This window comes from Planococcus citri, chromosome 1 (genome assembly GCF_950023065.1).
Source record: "Planococcus citri chromosome 1, ihPlaCitr1.1, whole genome shotgun sequence".
Lineage (NCBI taxonomy): Eukaryota > Metazoa > Arthropoda > Insecta > Hemiptera > Pseudococcidae > Planococcus > Planococcus citri.
In genome coordinates this window covers 72,043,999-72,061,030 of record NC_088677.1, presented here as the reverse complement: position 1 = coordinate 72,061,030, position 17,032 = coordinate 72,043,999, and the positions used below count along the sequence as shown (strand labels likewise).

Below are 17,032 nucleotides of genomic sequence, written 5' to 3'. Positions count from 1 at the left end.
TACTGTAGATCATTGATGTTATCAATGCTGTAGATATTGAGCGTTTTGTCTCGACCATCTGCATGCCTTGCATTATTCTACAAGTACTTTAATTGCTTCACTGGAGTTACTTGCTGCACGAAACTGCAGAACTAAAATAAATATGTTATGACTGTTTTGTTATCCGGCGTGGTGCGTAAATGGAGCTTGATTCAATTATTTTGATCATTTCTGCTGTCTTGTAAACTTTCATGTATTTAAATATCGCTCGCTTGTTCCAAAACTTCATATTTTTTATCATTAATTTGCAGGAATAAACCAACTCTTGAATCTGCGGTACGATATACTACTTTCTGTAAAGGGCTGGCACTTTTCTGTTTTCTGTATGTGATCGTGTAGTCTACTGACACAGCTTTTATGATGGTTATCGATTCTCCAACTTTTGGATTACGCGTTTTCTGATTTTTTTGGAGAGATCTACTCCAAATATTTCCATACAGAATCGGAATCTTTTTCGGCTGCAACCTCGTTGGTTTCTAATGGACCATTTTTATTTATTTATTCAGTGATTAGATCGTTTTTGCTTTTATGTTGTGCGTTATTGTGTTCTTCATTTCCGATCTATAGATGGCAGCTATCTTGTGTTTTTCTTCCATTCCATTGTTACGTATCTGATTTATTATCGTGCCGATCTTGATTTGTGGTTCTTTATCTGCATAACGGTTTCTTCCTATTTCTGTTTTTATTCCTTTAAATCATACAGAATTATATACTTAGTGAGATATTATCCTGCTTAACACATCGCGTCCTAATTTTAAATTGAATCGTCGCAACAACAAAAATGTAAATGGAATTTGAAAACATTGAAAATATGTTCATTTGCTATCAACTGCCGAAAAACTTATTTGAAATTTCAAATCATTGTAGAAAAATTAATTTAGAATTACCACAACATAATTGATTTGAAATCACCGCAAAAAAATTATAAGCCGAATAAAAAAATGATCTTCCAAATCACTGGGAAAAAATTCAGGCTATTTTGAAAATCGCAAAAAAAATAGGTATTGAAAATTACGATAAAAAATTCATTTTTAATCTCTCGAAACACTAGAAAACTAATTTTAAATTAACAGGAATTGAAACTTTCACGCATCGTCTCATGTTCTGACGTCTTAAACGCATTTCGAGCATTTTTTTTTAATCACAAAATAAAATCAGTCAAAATGAGCGTTTGAAAAAAAGAAACCAAAAAACTCACAGCGAATTTAGCAGTGCTTTTTTTTCAATGCAGTTTCAGCATAAATATTCGCATACAAAAGCATTCGGACATGAATCTTACGCATACATAGGTACTCGTATGTTTAGGTACTTACTTTGCTTCTTTTTTTGAAACTTGGGGAAGCCATTTTCCTGAATTTTCTTTTTAAACTTGGACGGCTTTTTACAGCATTAAATACTGCTGCGATGACAAAGGGGTTCAACTTCATCATTTTAAGAAAATTTTTAGTTAGTGAACTTAGAAATATCAAACTCTTTGTTAAACTACCTTTCTGTAGATGTGCAATTCAAATAGGCTATGTACATGTATGCACCTTCAGACTGTAGAAATTGTTTTGTGGCCAAATGAAATTTTTTTAGTGGGTTATGAATTACGAGTAATATAAACTGATTTGAGTGATAAACCTTCCTATCTACATACTTCTACGTATCAGAAGAATTTTTGTGATAGCGGAAGGGTCAACTCACAAAACAGCGAGTACCTAATATTGAAAATTTAAATTATTTTAAAGCAGATAATCAATCAAAACCAAGTAAGTAATTCGACTGAGAAAGTAGGTAATTGAATTTATGATTGAATTTTATTAGATTCCTTCTTTTTATTAATAAAAAGAAGGAATCTAATAAAATTCAATTGTAAAAGCAAAAAGCAATTGCTTTTACAATTATTATTATCACGGGTTTTTCATTAAATTTTTTATTTATCAAATCTTGATTCATTTTGATTTTTTTTTTTTTTATTAAATTCAATATTTGAATTCCGTTAATTAATTTGTTTTTAATTTAGGTAAATTAAAATTTTTCAAAGGACGTTATTGAAATTCATATGTACCTAGCCTACTTATAATTTATGTTATGATCATTATTTTTCATTTTTTAATTTAATTAGCTGAGCCCAACATTGTTTTGCATATTTAGCATATTTCAAACCCAATACGTAGCATATTTTATCTTGTTTCAGGGGAAAATTTGCATATTTTTGTATATTTGAGCATTTCCCAATATTTTTTTTTGCATTTTTTATTGAAAGTTTTGCAAAAATTGAGATTTTTAAGACTTGTTTTTTTCAAAAAATCGCAACACTGCTGAAATGTCATCGAGAAAACTCGTTCTCGAAATATTTCTCGAATTTATAAATGACTTGACTTGCCTATTTTTTTCAAAAGAAAAATGTATTTTTTCATCACTGGATTCATTTTGTTTCAAATTCACAGTTTTCATGTTTTTCAGCTTGAAAAATCCTTTTCACAAAAAATACGTCACTCAAACTGAAATTTTTCCATTTTTTTTTTTTTTTTGCATATTTTGGGAGAGATAATTGCAGAAAATATTGTATACCTTTTTTTATAATACGTATCAATAGTTTGAGGAAGCGCGTTTACCAGCGCAAATTTTCTCTTTTTCATAGAAATTTGGAAAGGAAATTTCCCTCTTTTCCCTCTTTTTTCCTCTTGCTCTTCTTTAAATGGCAGCACTGTTTTTTTGGTCTTTAATAATTTCGAGATTTTTTAATTTCCTTATTTTCTCCTCTCTCCGATTTAACATCGAATTAAGTGGCCACAACAGCAGGACGAACTGGTGCAAAAAAAACAACGAGCACCTTTTTTTTGGTAATTTAATTTTTTCCGACCAATTTTAGTTTTTTTCAATTATAGTTGTTTTTAAAAAATGTTTAAAGACAAAATTTTACATTTCTCTCATTTTAGCATGTGTGGTTGGCTGCAGTGGGTTTCCAAGTTCTGTCAAGTTTAGAGGTGAAAATATTTTTCATTTCTTTCATTTCAACTGTGCAGATTTTTTGTTTTTGACATTCATCAAATTGGAGATTTCAAAATTTATATTTTTGTGGGAGATTGGCAGCTCGATTTTCTAAATTTTTTTATTCATGTTCACTGTTCGAAGATGAAATATAATACCATTTCCCTCATTTTAGCAGTAAGTACTGATTTTTTTCAACATTGATCAAGTTTTAGATTTTCAGTTCCCAATTTTTGTGGGTAGTTGGCAGCCCTGATTTTCTAAATTTTGCATACAATAAAATGAAACTATTTCTACACAGAAATCCCAACTCTATGAATCACCAATAAATAAGACAAGACAAAAAATTTGAGACCTTGAAACTTGAGACTTGAATGCTACTTGTATAAATCTATCAACGAAAATCGAAGTCGATTCGTTCGCGAACGATTCGCTTAGAAACAATGAGTCATTCGAGAACGACTGAATCTTCTGGAAATGGAATCAAGTGATAAATGACATGTTAAAACAAAAAATATTCTTCAATCTATTAATGAAAATTGCGAATTATTTGTTCGGAACGGGTTGCTGAGAGGAAAATAATCGTTCGCGAACGAATGAATCGCTGAAACATCAAATTAATTGTGTATTAGATGAGGTAACGAAACTTGACAGTTTTATTCCTATCGTCCAAAACTGGTTTGCCCAGAATTGATAGATCATCCGAGAACGACTGAATCATTTTCAATTTAAATCCAGTACCCAGCAGAAAACGTGGGAAAAATGACTTTTCAAACCCATCAGAATTGAGGGCGATGTGTTCGTGATCTGCTTCTCAAAAATGTGGTTTTGAGAACCCTGGTACTTATTTTTGAAAGTCTTCAATTTCTGAAGCAGGAAATGATTCAAATTCAGAGGGAAAGGAGGCCATTCCCCCCCCCTTGCGGGTGAAAATTTGAAATAAAATACGCAAAAATGGAGGTTTCTTCGTTTTTAGGACCCATTTTTTCGAATAATTTTCGCTCTCGATTCGTTTGAGCTGTATAATTTCATCATTATTTTCATAAAATCATCCTACATCACGAAAGGTTTTCAGAAAATTACATCTAATTTCGATTTTTCGAGCCAAACAAATCTGGTTTTGCCCCCTCCTTGAGAAAATCTTGGCTACGTCACTGAATTTCTAAGTCCGATTTCTCGCTTGAAAATTTTTGTATTTTTCTTCCTGACTTGAAGGATCAAAAAAAGGAAAAAGCTATAAAATATTGTAAAATTTTGTTGATCAACGATTTCTTTAAATTTTCAAAATCCTCGCATTGAAATCCGACGTCTATTTCAGCGAGTTCGAGACTCGGTTCGTGAGAAACTAGGCCTTTAACGAATAATTTCGCTTATAAATATCGAACAGAGCTGCAAAATTGTCTCATTACACGATCTCGAGACTCACAGTGATACAAAAGAAGTTGAAATATCTCGTTTTACGTTTCACTTGGACATTTATAGCTCATAACTTCGGCAGTGTTATTACGTTTCTCGCACGATTGACTCATATTGGCAAACTTATACGAGGTGTAATCACGTCTAGACAAAAATTTTTACAAAGTTTTCGCATTACATGCGATAACTATCTGTTGCTAGCATATGTTGGCAATACTTGAAGTGTTGTTTTTCGTGCGTACTTAAACGTACTACGCTACGTAGAAATGGATATACGACGAGTACGTGCAGTTATCGTGATGCTAAAAATCGTATAGGTGAACCTCGTTCTCAACACGAAACTTTCTCTCTCTCCCTTTGCGGATTTTCTCGTCCCTTGTTGTATACAATGTATTATAACGAGAAAACGACCACCTAAATGATCATATTTCACCGTCGATGTATCGGTGTAGGTATTTTACCAATTTACGATACTTAACGGATGTGGTCATCTTGAAACAGGATGCGAAAAAATACATAAAACCTCCACCTCGTGGTCGTTGTTGCTCGCTCGAAATGGGAGTTGAGTTGGCGTACTCGTATATAAACAACCCTACGTAGGTTTACGATTGCTTTCGGGCGATTTACTAATCGATTAGGTTTGGTCGGAAGACTCTGGGCGAAAGTTACGAGTATGTAGGTTCTCGACATTGTCGGCCTGGCGGCGTGCTGCTTTTCGTTCGTGCATCGAAAAAATATCGCTATTCATCATCATCAATCATACAATACGCGGTGGTAAAAAAATCTCGCGCGCTTTTTTTACACTCGGAGCTGCTGATGGTACCGCAGATGCCGTCATTTTCCAGAGCATTGTGGCGCTAAAGCGTTGAAAAATATCCCAGCCGAGGAAGATGAGGAGTGGTAAAGGAGAAAAAAAGGGATAAATCGTAATGGTTAGCAAACGTTAGCACTTTGTGTTAACGTTATATATCCTCTCTCTCTGTTCCATATTATATTAGCGTATCTGTGTAACATGTTACATTACACATATTTGCCATGTGTGTGTGTGTGAGTGGGTCGCTGCTACCCTCTCCCTTTCTTCGATGTATGTAGCCCATCTACAACACTGTGTACAATTTTCTTACACGACTGCATACTCTTACTCTACGTACGTACGCCTCCTTTGCCCATGCACGAGGTTTCTTTTTTCTCTCTCACTCTCCAGATGTATAGGAGAGGTATACATATCTTCGTCTCTGGTGTCTCCGTTGTTATTCCCCCTTTACTCCTTTCGGTGCTTCGTATAGTAGGTACACTTTCACTCCTTCGTCGTGAACGAGATAACCCTTATGTATTTGATCTTGTCATCGCAACTACCCTCATATATCTTCCTTAACGACCTATCCTTTAAATGCTCTACGCTGCTGTACTCTCTCCTTCCTTGTTTCTTTCTCTAGCTCGCGGCAATACTGCAAAAGCTCCGCTTTGCCAGCATCACTATTATTTAATACTCGAGCGTTTTTCATTCCTTGCTACTGGTCGCTGATGTTTTTGTCTCTGTCTGTCTCGAGAGAAGGTTTCCGACTACTACTGTCTTCGTCCATGCGGTATGTGTTTCTCAATGGAATGAGTGTACGAGTGCCTATACTACGATGGTCCGGCAAAGCAAAGGCAGAGCGCAATCCGTCGAAATATTTCTTTTTAATAGGCGCGTGTCATATGTCTTTTTATTTGTCTAAGGTGTCCTCTCGTTGCTTCCCACTTCTCTGCAGCCTCGCTATTCGTCGTGTTGTATAGTTTTTCTCTCGGTGCCATCGTTTGGGCATTGTTTCTCTCTACGCACCCTTTTTAAATGTAATTGAAAAAGTTATCATGGTCGCTTAATGTAATACACGAAGCTCGATTTTTCTTCCACATTGTGGTAATCATTTTTCTCGGTCGGACACTCGAGTACGGTACGGGTCGGCTGTCACCACCCCTGTGGCCATTGATGCTGAAAGTGAAGAATCACGAGGAGTGTTGCGTTAAAATGTTCGCCATTGTGAAGATTTGGGAGTAATGGGGTACTATGTAATTTAAATTACAGTAATTATAATCATAAGAGTACGGATGTACAATAGTATGAGCAACGTGTCTCTGTAATCGTGAAAGTTTTATGGGAGATGAAAATGAGTAGGTACATATAATAACCTTTGACTTATTCTTAATTTAAAACAATTATATTTTTTTAGAATATTTTTTTCGAGTTGAATATTCGAAGGTCTACAATTTTGATCATATTAATTTTTCAGTCCAGATACTAAATTAAAGACGCAGAGACATTTCAAAATTTGTATACCTTAAATTTTAAATTACCAAATTGCATTTGTGGGGTTCCAAAATTAACGAAAAAATTGAATTAGGTATTAATGCATCAGTCAAACCTTGAATGAATCAATCATTCAAGCATTGTGATTAGAATCATTACCTACATTTTCAAAATTCAAATCACACCAAAATGATTTTTCTCGCAAATCATGACTCATTAGTGCTATAATGATTTGAATTATTTCTGAATCACGTTTTATGTTTCACTTAAATCATAATAATGCAGTAAAAAGAAACATTCAAGTGATTCGTTCAAGTATTGAATGGATAAATCGCTCAAGAATTGAATGAGTGAATGAATTATTCATTCTGTCATTGAATAAATAAACCATTCAATGTTTGAATGATTGACTAATTCATTCTAAACCTGAACGAATGATTGATGCGTTCAATGCGCTTGAACGATTGATTCGTTCAATGCTTGAATGTTTAATTAATCCATTCAATACTTAAAGGAGTTTATTCATTCAATATACTACTCTGAATACTTGTGCCATTCAATACTTGAATGATGTATTCGTTCGACACTTGAATCGTTGATGAATTCATTCAATGCTCAAATGATTGGACAATTGATTGCATCATTCGATGCTTGAATGATCGAATAATTTAAGCATTGCTTGAACGATTGACAAATTGATTGCGTCATTCGAGACTTGCATGATGTATTCGATCAATGTGTAAGTGATTGATCAATTCATTCAATGCTTGGGTGCTCGCATAATTCGATCAATACTCGATTGAATGATGATGATCGAGTGATTCGTTCAATGATTGAATGATCAATTTCTACGTTCAATGCTTCAATGATTGAATTTGTGGTTATCATCATTCAAAACTTGATAATGTATTCGTTCAATCCTTGAATGATTGAATTTGTAGTTATTATCATTCAAAGCTTGAAAGCTGTATTCGTTCAATCCTTGAATGATGCACTTATTCGTTCAATTCTTGAATGATGCACTTATTCGTTCAATGCTTGAATGATTGATAAATTTATTTGGCGATTGAATGATCAATTAAATCAATGCTTGGATAATCGAATAATTCGTTCAATGCTGGATTGAATGATGTTTTTATTGTATGCTTGAATGATCAAGTAATTCACGCAATGCTTGAATGATCTATTAGTACGTTCAATGCTTGAATGATGGAATTTGAGGTTAGCATCATTTAATAAGGCTTGAATGGTATTTGGTCAATGCTTGAATGATGCACTTATTCGTTCAATCCTCGAATGATTGATAAATTCATTTGGTGTTTGAATGGTCAATCCAATGAATGTTTGGATAATCGATTAATTCCTTCAATGCTCGATTGAATGATGTTTTTGTTTTATGCTTGAATGATCGAGTAATTCATGCAATGCTTGAATGATCAATTACCTAGTACGTTCAATGTTTGAATGATTGAATTTGTGGTTAGCATCTTTCAAGGCTTGAATGATGTATTCGGCCAATGCTTGAATGATTGATTAATTAGTTTGGTGCTTGAATGATCGATTGTTTCATTCAATGTCGATTGATTGACCGAGCCATTCAATGCTTAAATGATGTTTTTTTTTCAATGCTTGAATGATCGATTAATAATTTGTTCAATGCTTGAACAATTGACTAATTGATTGCATCTTTCAAGGCTTGAATGATTGATTGATACGTTCAATGCTTGATGGATTGGACAATTCATTTAATTCTTGAATGATTGACGAATTCATTCAATTCTTGAATGATTGACTAATTCATTCAATTCTTGAATGATTGACTAATTGATTGTATCATTTGTTCATTCAATGTTCGAATGATGTAGTTATTCATTCAATACTTGAGTGATGTACATGAAGTAGTACATTTATATGAGGAGTTTTATATCAAACCTCACTAATGCCATTTTTTTCAATTTTCTGTAAATTGAGAAAAACAGTGGAAATTGAGGAAAGGGGGCGCGGGTCAAATGAGGTATCAATGGAAAGAGGAAGTCCTCCTGAGTACCAAACAAGCGGGGGGGGGGGGGAACCAAAAGAATTTTAGTGCGTTTTGATCTGAAAATTGGATGTTAGTATGTTTTGATCTGAAAAATGAGGATTTAATGCGTTTTGATCTGAAAAATATATCTCGCACACAGTTTTTCAGTTTCATTTTTCAAGTCTTAAAGTGATGTTGAAATGAAACCCATGAAACCATACAAATTTTAAATTTTCACGAGTAACGTAATTTGTTAAAATTATTGGTTTTTTGACTTTTTCAAACTATCATTTTAGCCATTCATACTGCGTGAATGTGATAGGGAACATTCTGGTAGTGGTAGATGATAAAAATTGTGTAGAAGTCGATTCGGATAATGTCGGAGCACCGAAATGCAGTGTTACCACACGTAGAACAAAAAATACAAAGAGTGAAGTGGAGGAGTTAGTGCGTTTGGTTCTAAAATGGAGACAGATGAGTATGTTTTGATCTGAAAACAAAACTTCAAGCGACATTTTAAGGTATAAGAAAGGCTTAATTCGTTCTAACGTTGGTTGCAATCGATCCTCCGTTGAATTTGACATAAGAATCCGTATCTAACTCATTTTTTTTTAATGGCGTTGGTGCGTTTTAATATAAAACTCCTCATAAGTTTTCCTCCAGGGCACCCTCCGGGCTAAAATTTGTTCCGAGAAAATTTCAACTCAATATAAAAATCACTGAATTTGGTTAAAATCTTCCAAAAAAAATTTTCACGATCTACCCCAATAACCAAGTAAATTTCAATAAGTACATCTGTCCAGAGACCCGCGATATCGTTTAGCAAAATTACGTATGTTTCCAAGTCGAAGAAATTGAATTTGTTCTGCAAAAAAAAAAATTGACTACTTTCAAATCACGTTTTTAAATTGATTATAAGCTACTTGGTGGTAATTTGCTCATAAACTCGATATTTTTTTACCTCGTTTAAATCGTTTCCGTTTCCGGTCTACTTGGCAGAAACAATTTGAGAATCAGTATATCGCGTACATTTGGCGCATTCCTCCCCCCCTCTCACCTCCCTTGCCCTGCTCGGCGTTCGCTTTACAACATTTGTAATAAAAGCGTATTACCGAGATGTTCGGAACGTGTACGTAATAGTTGAAAAGCGCCCAATATCTTTGACTTATGTTTAACTATGTATGTGATTCTAGTCTTAATTACGCCATTAACGAGCGCATTCTGCGGTACACGCGCTAAAGCGGCTACAGCTGCACCGGTACGTCTACCGATATAACCAACCACTTTAAAGTTGCAAATTATACGTACACCCACCCTCGATTCTGGACGATTACTGCGATTTTGGCTTCGTGCTGGAGAGCTTTTTTTCTTCTTTTGATTTCATTTTCGCTTTCGCTTTGTCTTGGGACCGGGCGGGTGGTGGACTGGTGGGCGCCTTTCGTACGCGTAAGTATAATAAAAAAGGAATTAAAAGTTTTATTAATTACGTTGAAATTGGTGCGAAATGTGTCCGGAAACGACGGACGATAGGGGATGGTTATAATGGTCGAGCAGTATAGAGAAAACGAATGGGAATGGTTGCGGAATATATATATACGATGAAAGAGGGTAGTCTGTTCCTCTTCGTATATAACTCTCTCTTTCTTTCTCTTTGCTGGTTTCTTCTCGTTAATTAGCGTATTAATTGCGGTAACGTGGCGGTCGGCGAGATTTTACGACTAGGAGGCGTGTTCTACGAAACGAGTATTATTCGGACGCGGACGCGGATTCGTATAATTAGCGAGTATTTCGAACATCTTGCAGATCTTACTCTGTGCAGGATTTGGTGATGCGAATTATACGAGTTTTTCGCTTTGATACGTAATAATGGGAATGGCGTGATGGGAGGGTGTGATAATGTTATAAGCTTTATGGAATTGTACTCCTACTATGTATTTCTACGAACGTGAAATTAACACAAATGTGTATTATATCGTGAATGTGCTTTTTATTGTTTCAGTCGAACCGAAAGAAATCAAAGTTACCTTGAACGGAGATGAAATACAAAATGGATCTACCATCGGACCTTACAATGAGGGAGATACGGTCAGTCTTACTTGCGAAGTCAGCGAAGGCAAGCCCATACCGTCGTTGTACTGGTACAAGGATAATAAACAAACCATTGGTGAGTGTCTGTCGTAGTCTATTTCATTTTGATTTTATACGTAGGCAGGGAATAGCGTAAATGCCACTGAAATATACTTTCACTTGTTTACATGAATCGTTCATGAATGACCGACTCACGAATGGCTGATTTATTCGACTTCAGGGAGAATTTTTCTTGAAGAACTGATTTGCTCAAAATGAATCGTTCACGAACGACTGATTAGTTTGATTGAATCGTTCACGAACGATTGATTCGTTGGATTGAATCGTTCACGAACGACTGATTTGATTAATTGAATCGTTCACAAACGATTGATTCGGTCAGTTGAATCGTTCACGTACGACTAATTCGTTTATCTGAATCGTTCATGAACGACTGATTCATTTAGTTGAATTGAATCTTTCATGAACGACTGATTCGTTTCGATGAACCGTTCCCAAATGGCTGATTCAATTGAATAAATCTTCCCCGAAAATCCGGTTTTCAAACCACTGATTCACTCTGAACGAATCGTTCGCGAACGACCACTGAGGTCTGGATGTGTCGTTCCCAAACAACTGATTCACTCGAACGAATTGTTCTCAAAAAACTCATTCACTTACATGAATCGTTCGCGAACGACTGAATCATTTTAAATGAAGCATTCACGAACGATTGGTTCACTCAAGCTCAAGGCGAATCTTTCTCAAACAACTGATTCGTGCGTGATGAATCATATATCTTGTCCCGAAAGACTGATTCGATGAAGATGAATCGTTCGTGAATGATTTTCCGCTCAAGATGAATCATTCATGAACGACTGGTTCATTTAGACGAACCGTTCCCAAATCTCTGATTCAATTTAATGAATCTTCCAAAAAGCTGATTCTCAAACTACTGATTCAGTCTAAATGAATCGTTCGCGAACGAATTCTTCGGTCTGGATGTGTCGTTTTCTAATGACTCATTCGCTCAGATTAATCGTTCTCGAACAACTGATTCACAAGCATGGATCGTTCGCGAACGACTGAATCACATACATGAATCGTTCACAAACGACTGATTCACATACATGAATCGTTCGCGAACGACTGATTCGCATACATGAATCGTCCGCGAACGACTGATTCGCATACATGAATCGTTCGCGAACGACTGAATCACATACATGAATCGTTCACGAACGACTGATTCGCATACATGAATCGTTCATGAACAACTGATTTACATACATGAATCGTTCGTGAACGACTGAATCACATACATGAATCGTTCACGAACGACTGATTCACATACATGACTCGTTCGCGAACGACTGATTCGCATACATGACTCGTTCGCGAACGACTGATTCGCATACATGAATCGTTCGCGAACGACTGAATCACATACATGAATCGTTCACGGACGACTGATTCGCATACATGAATCGTTCATGAACAACTGATTTACATACATGAATCGTTCGTGAACGACTGAATCACATACATGAATCGTTCACGAACGACTGATTCACATACATGAATCGTCCGCGAACGACTGATTCGCATACATGAATCGTTCGCGAACGACTGAATCGCATGCATGAATCGTTTGCGAACGACTGAATCATTTTCAATGAAACTCTTCACGAATGATTGATTCACTGAAGTTGAAGGTGAATCTTTCTCAAACAACTGATTTGAGCGTGATGAATCGTTCATAAACGACTGATTCATGCAAAAGAATGTTTTACAAATGTTTGATTTATTCAGAAGAGTTGTTCACGAAGGACTGATTCGTTTAGATGAACCGTCAATGAATGGCAGATCCATTTGAACGAATCTTTCTCAGGCTACTGATTCACTGTGATGATTTTGTCATGAACTACTTACTGATTCGATGAAGATGAATCGTTCACTAGTGGTGATTTATTAGGTATGCCTTTGCTCTACCCAAGTCTATCTCAACATGTTAACTCTTTTCAAGCAGTTGTACAAAGAAACAATAAGAAAAGGAAACACTATCTCGGCGCGTATGCCTATTTTAAAAATACTTTATTACTTTCTTTCGCAAAAGCCACTGCGAATAAATAAAAATCACAACTCGGAGTCAGCGAAGGAGGCGTACAAGATCTCAAAAAAAGAGCGAATTTCACAGCGCGGTTTCGCGCCGCGTCTTTCTCTTCAACTACCTAATCAAAGAGAAATAGTTACATCGAGAGGAAAAGGGGCTTCTGAAAGGGGAGCGGGACGTGCCTCGACGCGCGTCTAAATGTTATAAAACGTTCCAAATTTCGAGTCATTAATAACGTTTTAAAGTTCAAATCGCGACGTTTAAAGTTCTCTCGGCAAAGTTCGCTAACAAAAGGAAACGTGTACTTTTAAAACAAAGGCTCTTTTAAACAAAAGATTCCGCCGTAATCCATTAAGGTTGAGCTTTTTCTCAGCTAAATGTCCGCCGCGCTGCGCGTATATAACGTGCAACGGTTCCGGATCAGAATGTACGACTTGGTCGGACGCGCGATGCTGTAATGCGTCCTTGACGTCGAAAACCAGAGGTGTGAGGAGCCAGCGTGTGTGGATGCTGCTTCGAGGATAAGGATGAGTACTTTACAAAGTGGAAAATACCGCGTAAGAAGCGATAGTTAGTTTCTTGGACTGTGTGGTGTGTTTTTTGCTTCTCTTCTATAGTGGAGTAGAATTAGAAAAAGTCGTTGTCGTGGGTCTTTTCTGTCGTCTTACCGTACAGAGAGGACGTCTTCTCTCAGTACGGTAAGATGGAGCAGCTACGTATACTTTTGAATCCGACGTCGTCGTTTGCTAGGGTACAAAAGGGCATATCAGGGGGTATCTTTGTATGCGGTGTGTCTTTGTTAAGAAGAGGTTTTTACGCTGAAGTGCTCTAAGCTCGATGATCCGCGCGCTGATACGGATTAATCTGCGAGAAGGTATGGAATGCGATTAAAACTTGATCAAGGAGTTTTACCGCATAGAAACCACCAGCAGAAAGGCGAGGTAAAAGTTTTTAAGACGACGTGAATTATAAATGAAGATGGTTAAGCCGTTCGTCGTAGTGGTGTGGTAAAGGTGATGCTTTACCATCCCTATAAGTACATGAAATATTGACGATTAAAAATTAATATTACGTGTAGTCTCGATAAGTGCCAGCGACGGATGTTGTAACGAAAGCAAATCATCGTACCTACTCGTATAAGAGTGTTTGAGAAACGAGCAGACACAAATTTAGCGCTCATTGAGTAGAGTATTTTGAATAAATCAGGAAAATGGCGAGGAAAAAGAGAACTGCTAGTTTTATTTTACAGTACGTTTGAGTTTTTTTTTCTTTTTTTGGAGAAGTATTGTGTTTGGAAAATTGAAAGCAGCGTAAGTTTTTTCCATGTTATGTTGTAAAAGCTCCAACGAACGTGTACCGTAAATTACATTCGTTACGGATGAAAAAGTTGACACATTTTTCTTTCGGCAAGGCGACCGATGGAAGAAGTTGGAAGGTACTTGACGGAGTAAACCTCATACGTGGTATGTGTTGCCTACGCAGAATCACTAAGGCTTCGCAAGACGTCATTGAAGCTCAGGAGGCGATTACTTGTAGTTTACAGATAAAAGAATATTTTGTCTGGATGAAATTGTCGCCGATATGCGCTATCGAGAATGGTTTATGTGTGAATATTTATCAAAAAATGTTACTTAGAAGCATGCTAAAAGGTTTTTATTCGCTATTTTCTGGTGAGTTCGGAATATTTGAACGAGTTTGCCCTTTCATATCTATTTGGCGAATTGAGGTTATTGTTGAGGAGGAACCCCCCCCCCCCCCGAAAAAAGTCCACACGATTGAATTAAACGGTTTGCAGAAATGATAAAGTCGTTCATGAACGACTCATCTTTAGCATGATCATTCGTCTGTAAACCAATTCATCTTCAGTGGTTCAGTTGTTCGGAGTTCGAAAACAATTCATCTTGATAAATCAGTGGTTCATCGTGAACAATTTAAATGGATCAGATATCGGATCGTTCACGAACGATTCATCTAAACGATTCAGTCGTTCGCGAACGATTAGTCCAAACGAATCAGTCGTTCGTGAGCGATGTGCCCAAGTGAATCGGTCGTTCGAGAATTCATCTGAATGAATCAGCCCCATTAGTCGTTCACGAATGATTCGTCTGAACGATTCGGTCTTTCGTGAACGATTCATCCACATGAATCAGTCATTCGCGAATAATTCATGTGAGTCAGTCAATCAATCATCAACGTTCGCAAATGATTTGTCCAAACGATTTATTCGTTTGCAAACGATTCATCTGATCGAATCAGTCGTTCGTGAATGATTCACTCAAATGAATCAGTCATTCGACGATAATAATATACTTTGAGCGAACTTTGTGTCTATGAGAGATTCACATGGAGCTTCAGCAAATCAGTCACTCGTGAATGATTGATCTTGGGCGAATTATTGCTGAATTGCTTGGATGACGGATTCATCTTTATCGACTCATCTTGAGTGAATTGTTCGTTTGTGAACAACTCAGTCGTCGGTCGTTCGCGAACTGAGAACAAATCGGAATGACCGAGTGAGAAAATCAGTTGTTTAAAAACGATTCTGCTGAGTGAGACTGTAGTTTAGGAACGACTCATATTGAGCGAATCAGTCGTTTTTGTTGTTCGTTCGTGAATGATTTATCAACGAATCAGTCGGTTGTGAACGAGTCGTCTCCACTGAATCAGTCGTTCGAAAATGACTTATCTTGTGTGAATGTTTTGTTCGTGAATAAATCATCCCGAGTGAATCATCATGTTCTGGAAATGAGCGATTTGTAAAGGATTTTTCTTGAGTGAATCAGTCGTTCATGAACGAGTAATCTAGAGTGAATCATTCGTTTACGGACGTGTTATCTGAAGTTTATTAGTCGTTCGCGAATGAATCATCTGTAGTAGATTGATCGTTCGCGAATGAGTCATCTGGAGTGAATCAGTCGTTCGCGAACGTGCCATATGAAGTGAATACATGGTTCGCGAACGAGTCATCTGGAGTGAATTAGTCGTTCGCGAATGAATCATCTGAAGTGAATCAGTCGTTCGCGAACGATTCATCTGGAGTGAATTAGTCGTTCGCGAACGTGTCATATAAAGTGAATCAGTCGTTCGTGAATGAATCAGTCGTTCGTGAATGAATAATCTGAAGTGAATTGGTCGTTTGCGAACGAGTCATCTAGAGTGAATCAGTCGTTCGCGATCGATTCATCTGGAGTGAATCAGTCGCTCGCGAACGTGCCATATGAAGTGAATACATGGTTCGCGAACGAGTCGTCTGGAGTGAATTAGTCGTTCGCGAATGAATCATCTGGAGTGAATCAGTCATTCGCGAACGTGTCATATGAAGTGAATCAGTCGTTTGTGAGTGAATCAGTCGTTCGTGAATGAATCAGTCGTTCGTGAATGAATCAGTCGTTCGTGAATGAATAATCTGAAGTGAATTGGTCGTTTTCGAACGAGTCATCTAGAGCGAATCAGTCGTTCGCGAACGTGCCATATGAAGTGAGTACGTGGTTTGCGAACGAGTCATCTGGAGTGAATTAGTCGTTCGCGAATGAATCATCTGGAGTGAATTAGTCGTTCGCGAACGATTCATCTGGAGTGAATCAGTCGTTCGCGAACGTGTCATATGAAGTGAATCAGTCGCTCGTGAATGAATCATCTGAAATGAATTGGTCGTTCACGAACGAGTCATCTAGAGTGACTTAGGCGTTCGCGAATGAATCATCTGGAGTGAATCAGTCGTTCGCGTACGTGTCATATGAAATGAATCAGTCGTTCGTGAATGAATAATCTGGAGTGAATCAGTCGTTCACGAACGATTCATCTGGAGTGAATTAGTCGTTCGCGGACGTGTCATATATCAGTAGTTCGTGAATGAACGACTCAGTCGTTCGTGATTGAGTCATCTGAAGTGAATTGGTCGTTCGCGACCGGGTCATCTAGAGTGAATCAGTCGTTCGCGAACGAATCATCTGCAGTGAATCAGTCGTTCACGATCGATTCATCTGGAGTGAATCAGTCGTGAGTGAAATCGTTGTTCATGAACGATTCATGTAAATGAGTCGGTTCCTCATCAGTTATCATGAACGAAATTGAGGCCACTAGAATCAAAAGTGTACTTCTCCACTTTTTTTCG

General features: G+C 37.0%; 1 protein-coding gene and 2 long non-coding RNA genes across 8 annotated transcripts in view; 1 reads left to right on the top strand and 2 right to left on the bottom strand.

Moving 5' to 3' along the window:
• The window catches only part of nrm (neuromusculin), a 593,812-nt gene that overhangs the window by 463,009 nt on the left and 113,771 nt on the right, over positions 1–17,032 (top strand). For all 6 annotated transcript variants that reach the window (XM_065370891.1, XM_065370847.1, XM_065370867.1 and 3 more), the window contains exon 4: positions 10,738–10,902. In XM_065370891.1, the coding sequence (XP_065226963.1) occupies positions 10,738–10,902 (165 nt within the window). The remainder of the gene's footprint in view (positions 1–10,737; positions 10,903–17,032) is intronic.
• The window catches only part of LOC135831120 (uncharacterized), a 375,747-nt gene that overhangs the window by 328,818 nt on the left and 29,897 nt on the right, over positions 1–17,032 (bottom strand). The gene's annotated exons all lie outside the window — the stretch shown is intronic.
• Positions 524–1,682, bottom strand: LOC135850074 (uncharacterized). Its single transcript, XR_010559645.1, has 2 exons — positions 1,353–1,682; positions 524–727 (listed from the first exon to the last, which is right to left on the bottom strand). It is a non-coding gene; the product is annotated as an uncharacterized LOC135850074 (long non-coding RNA).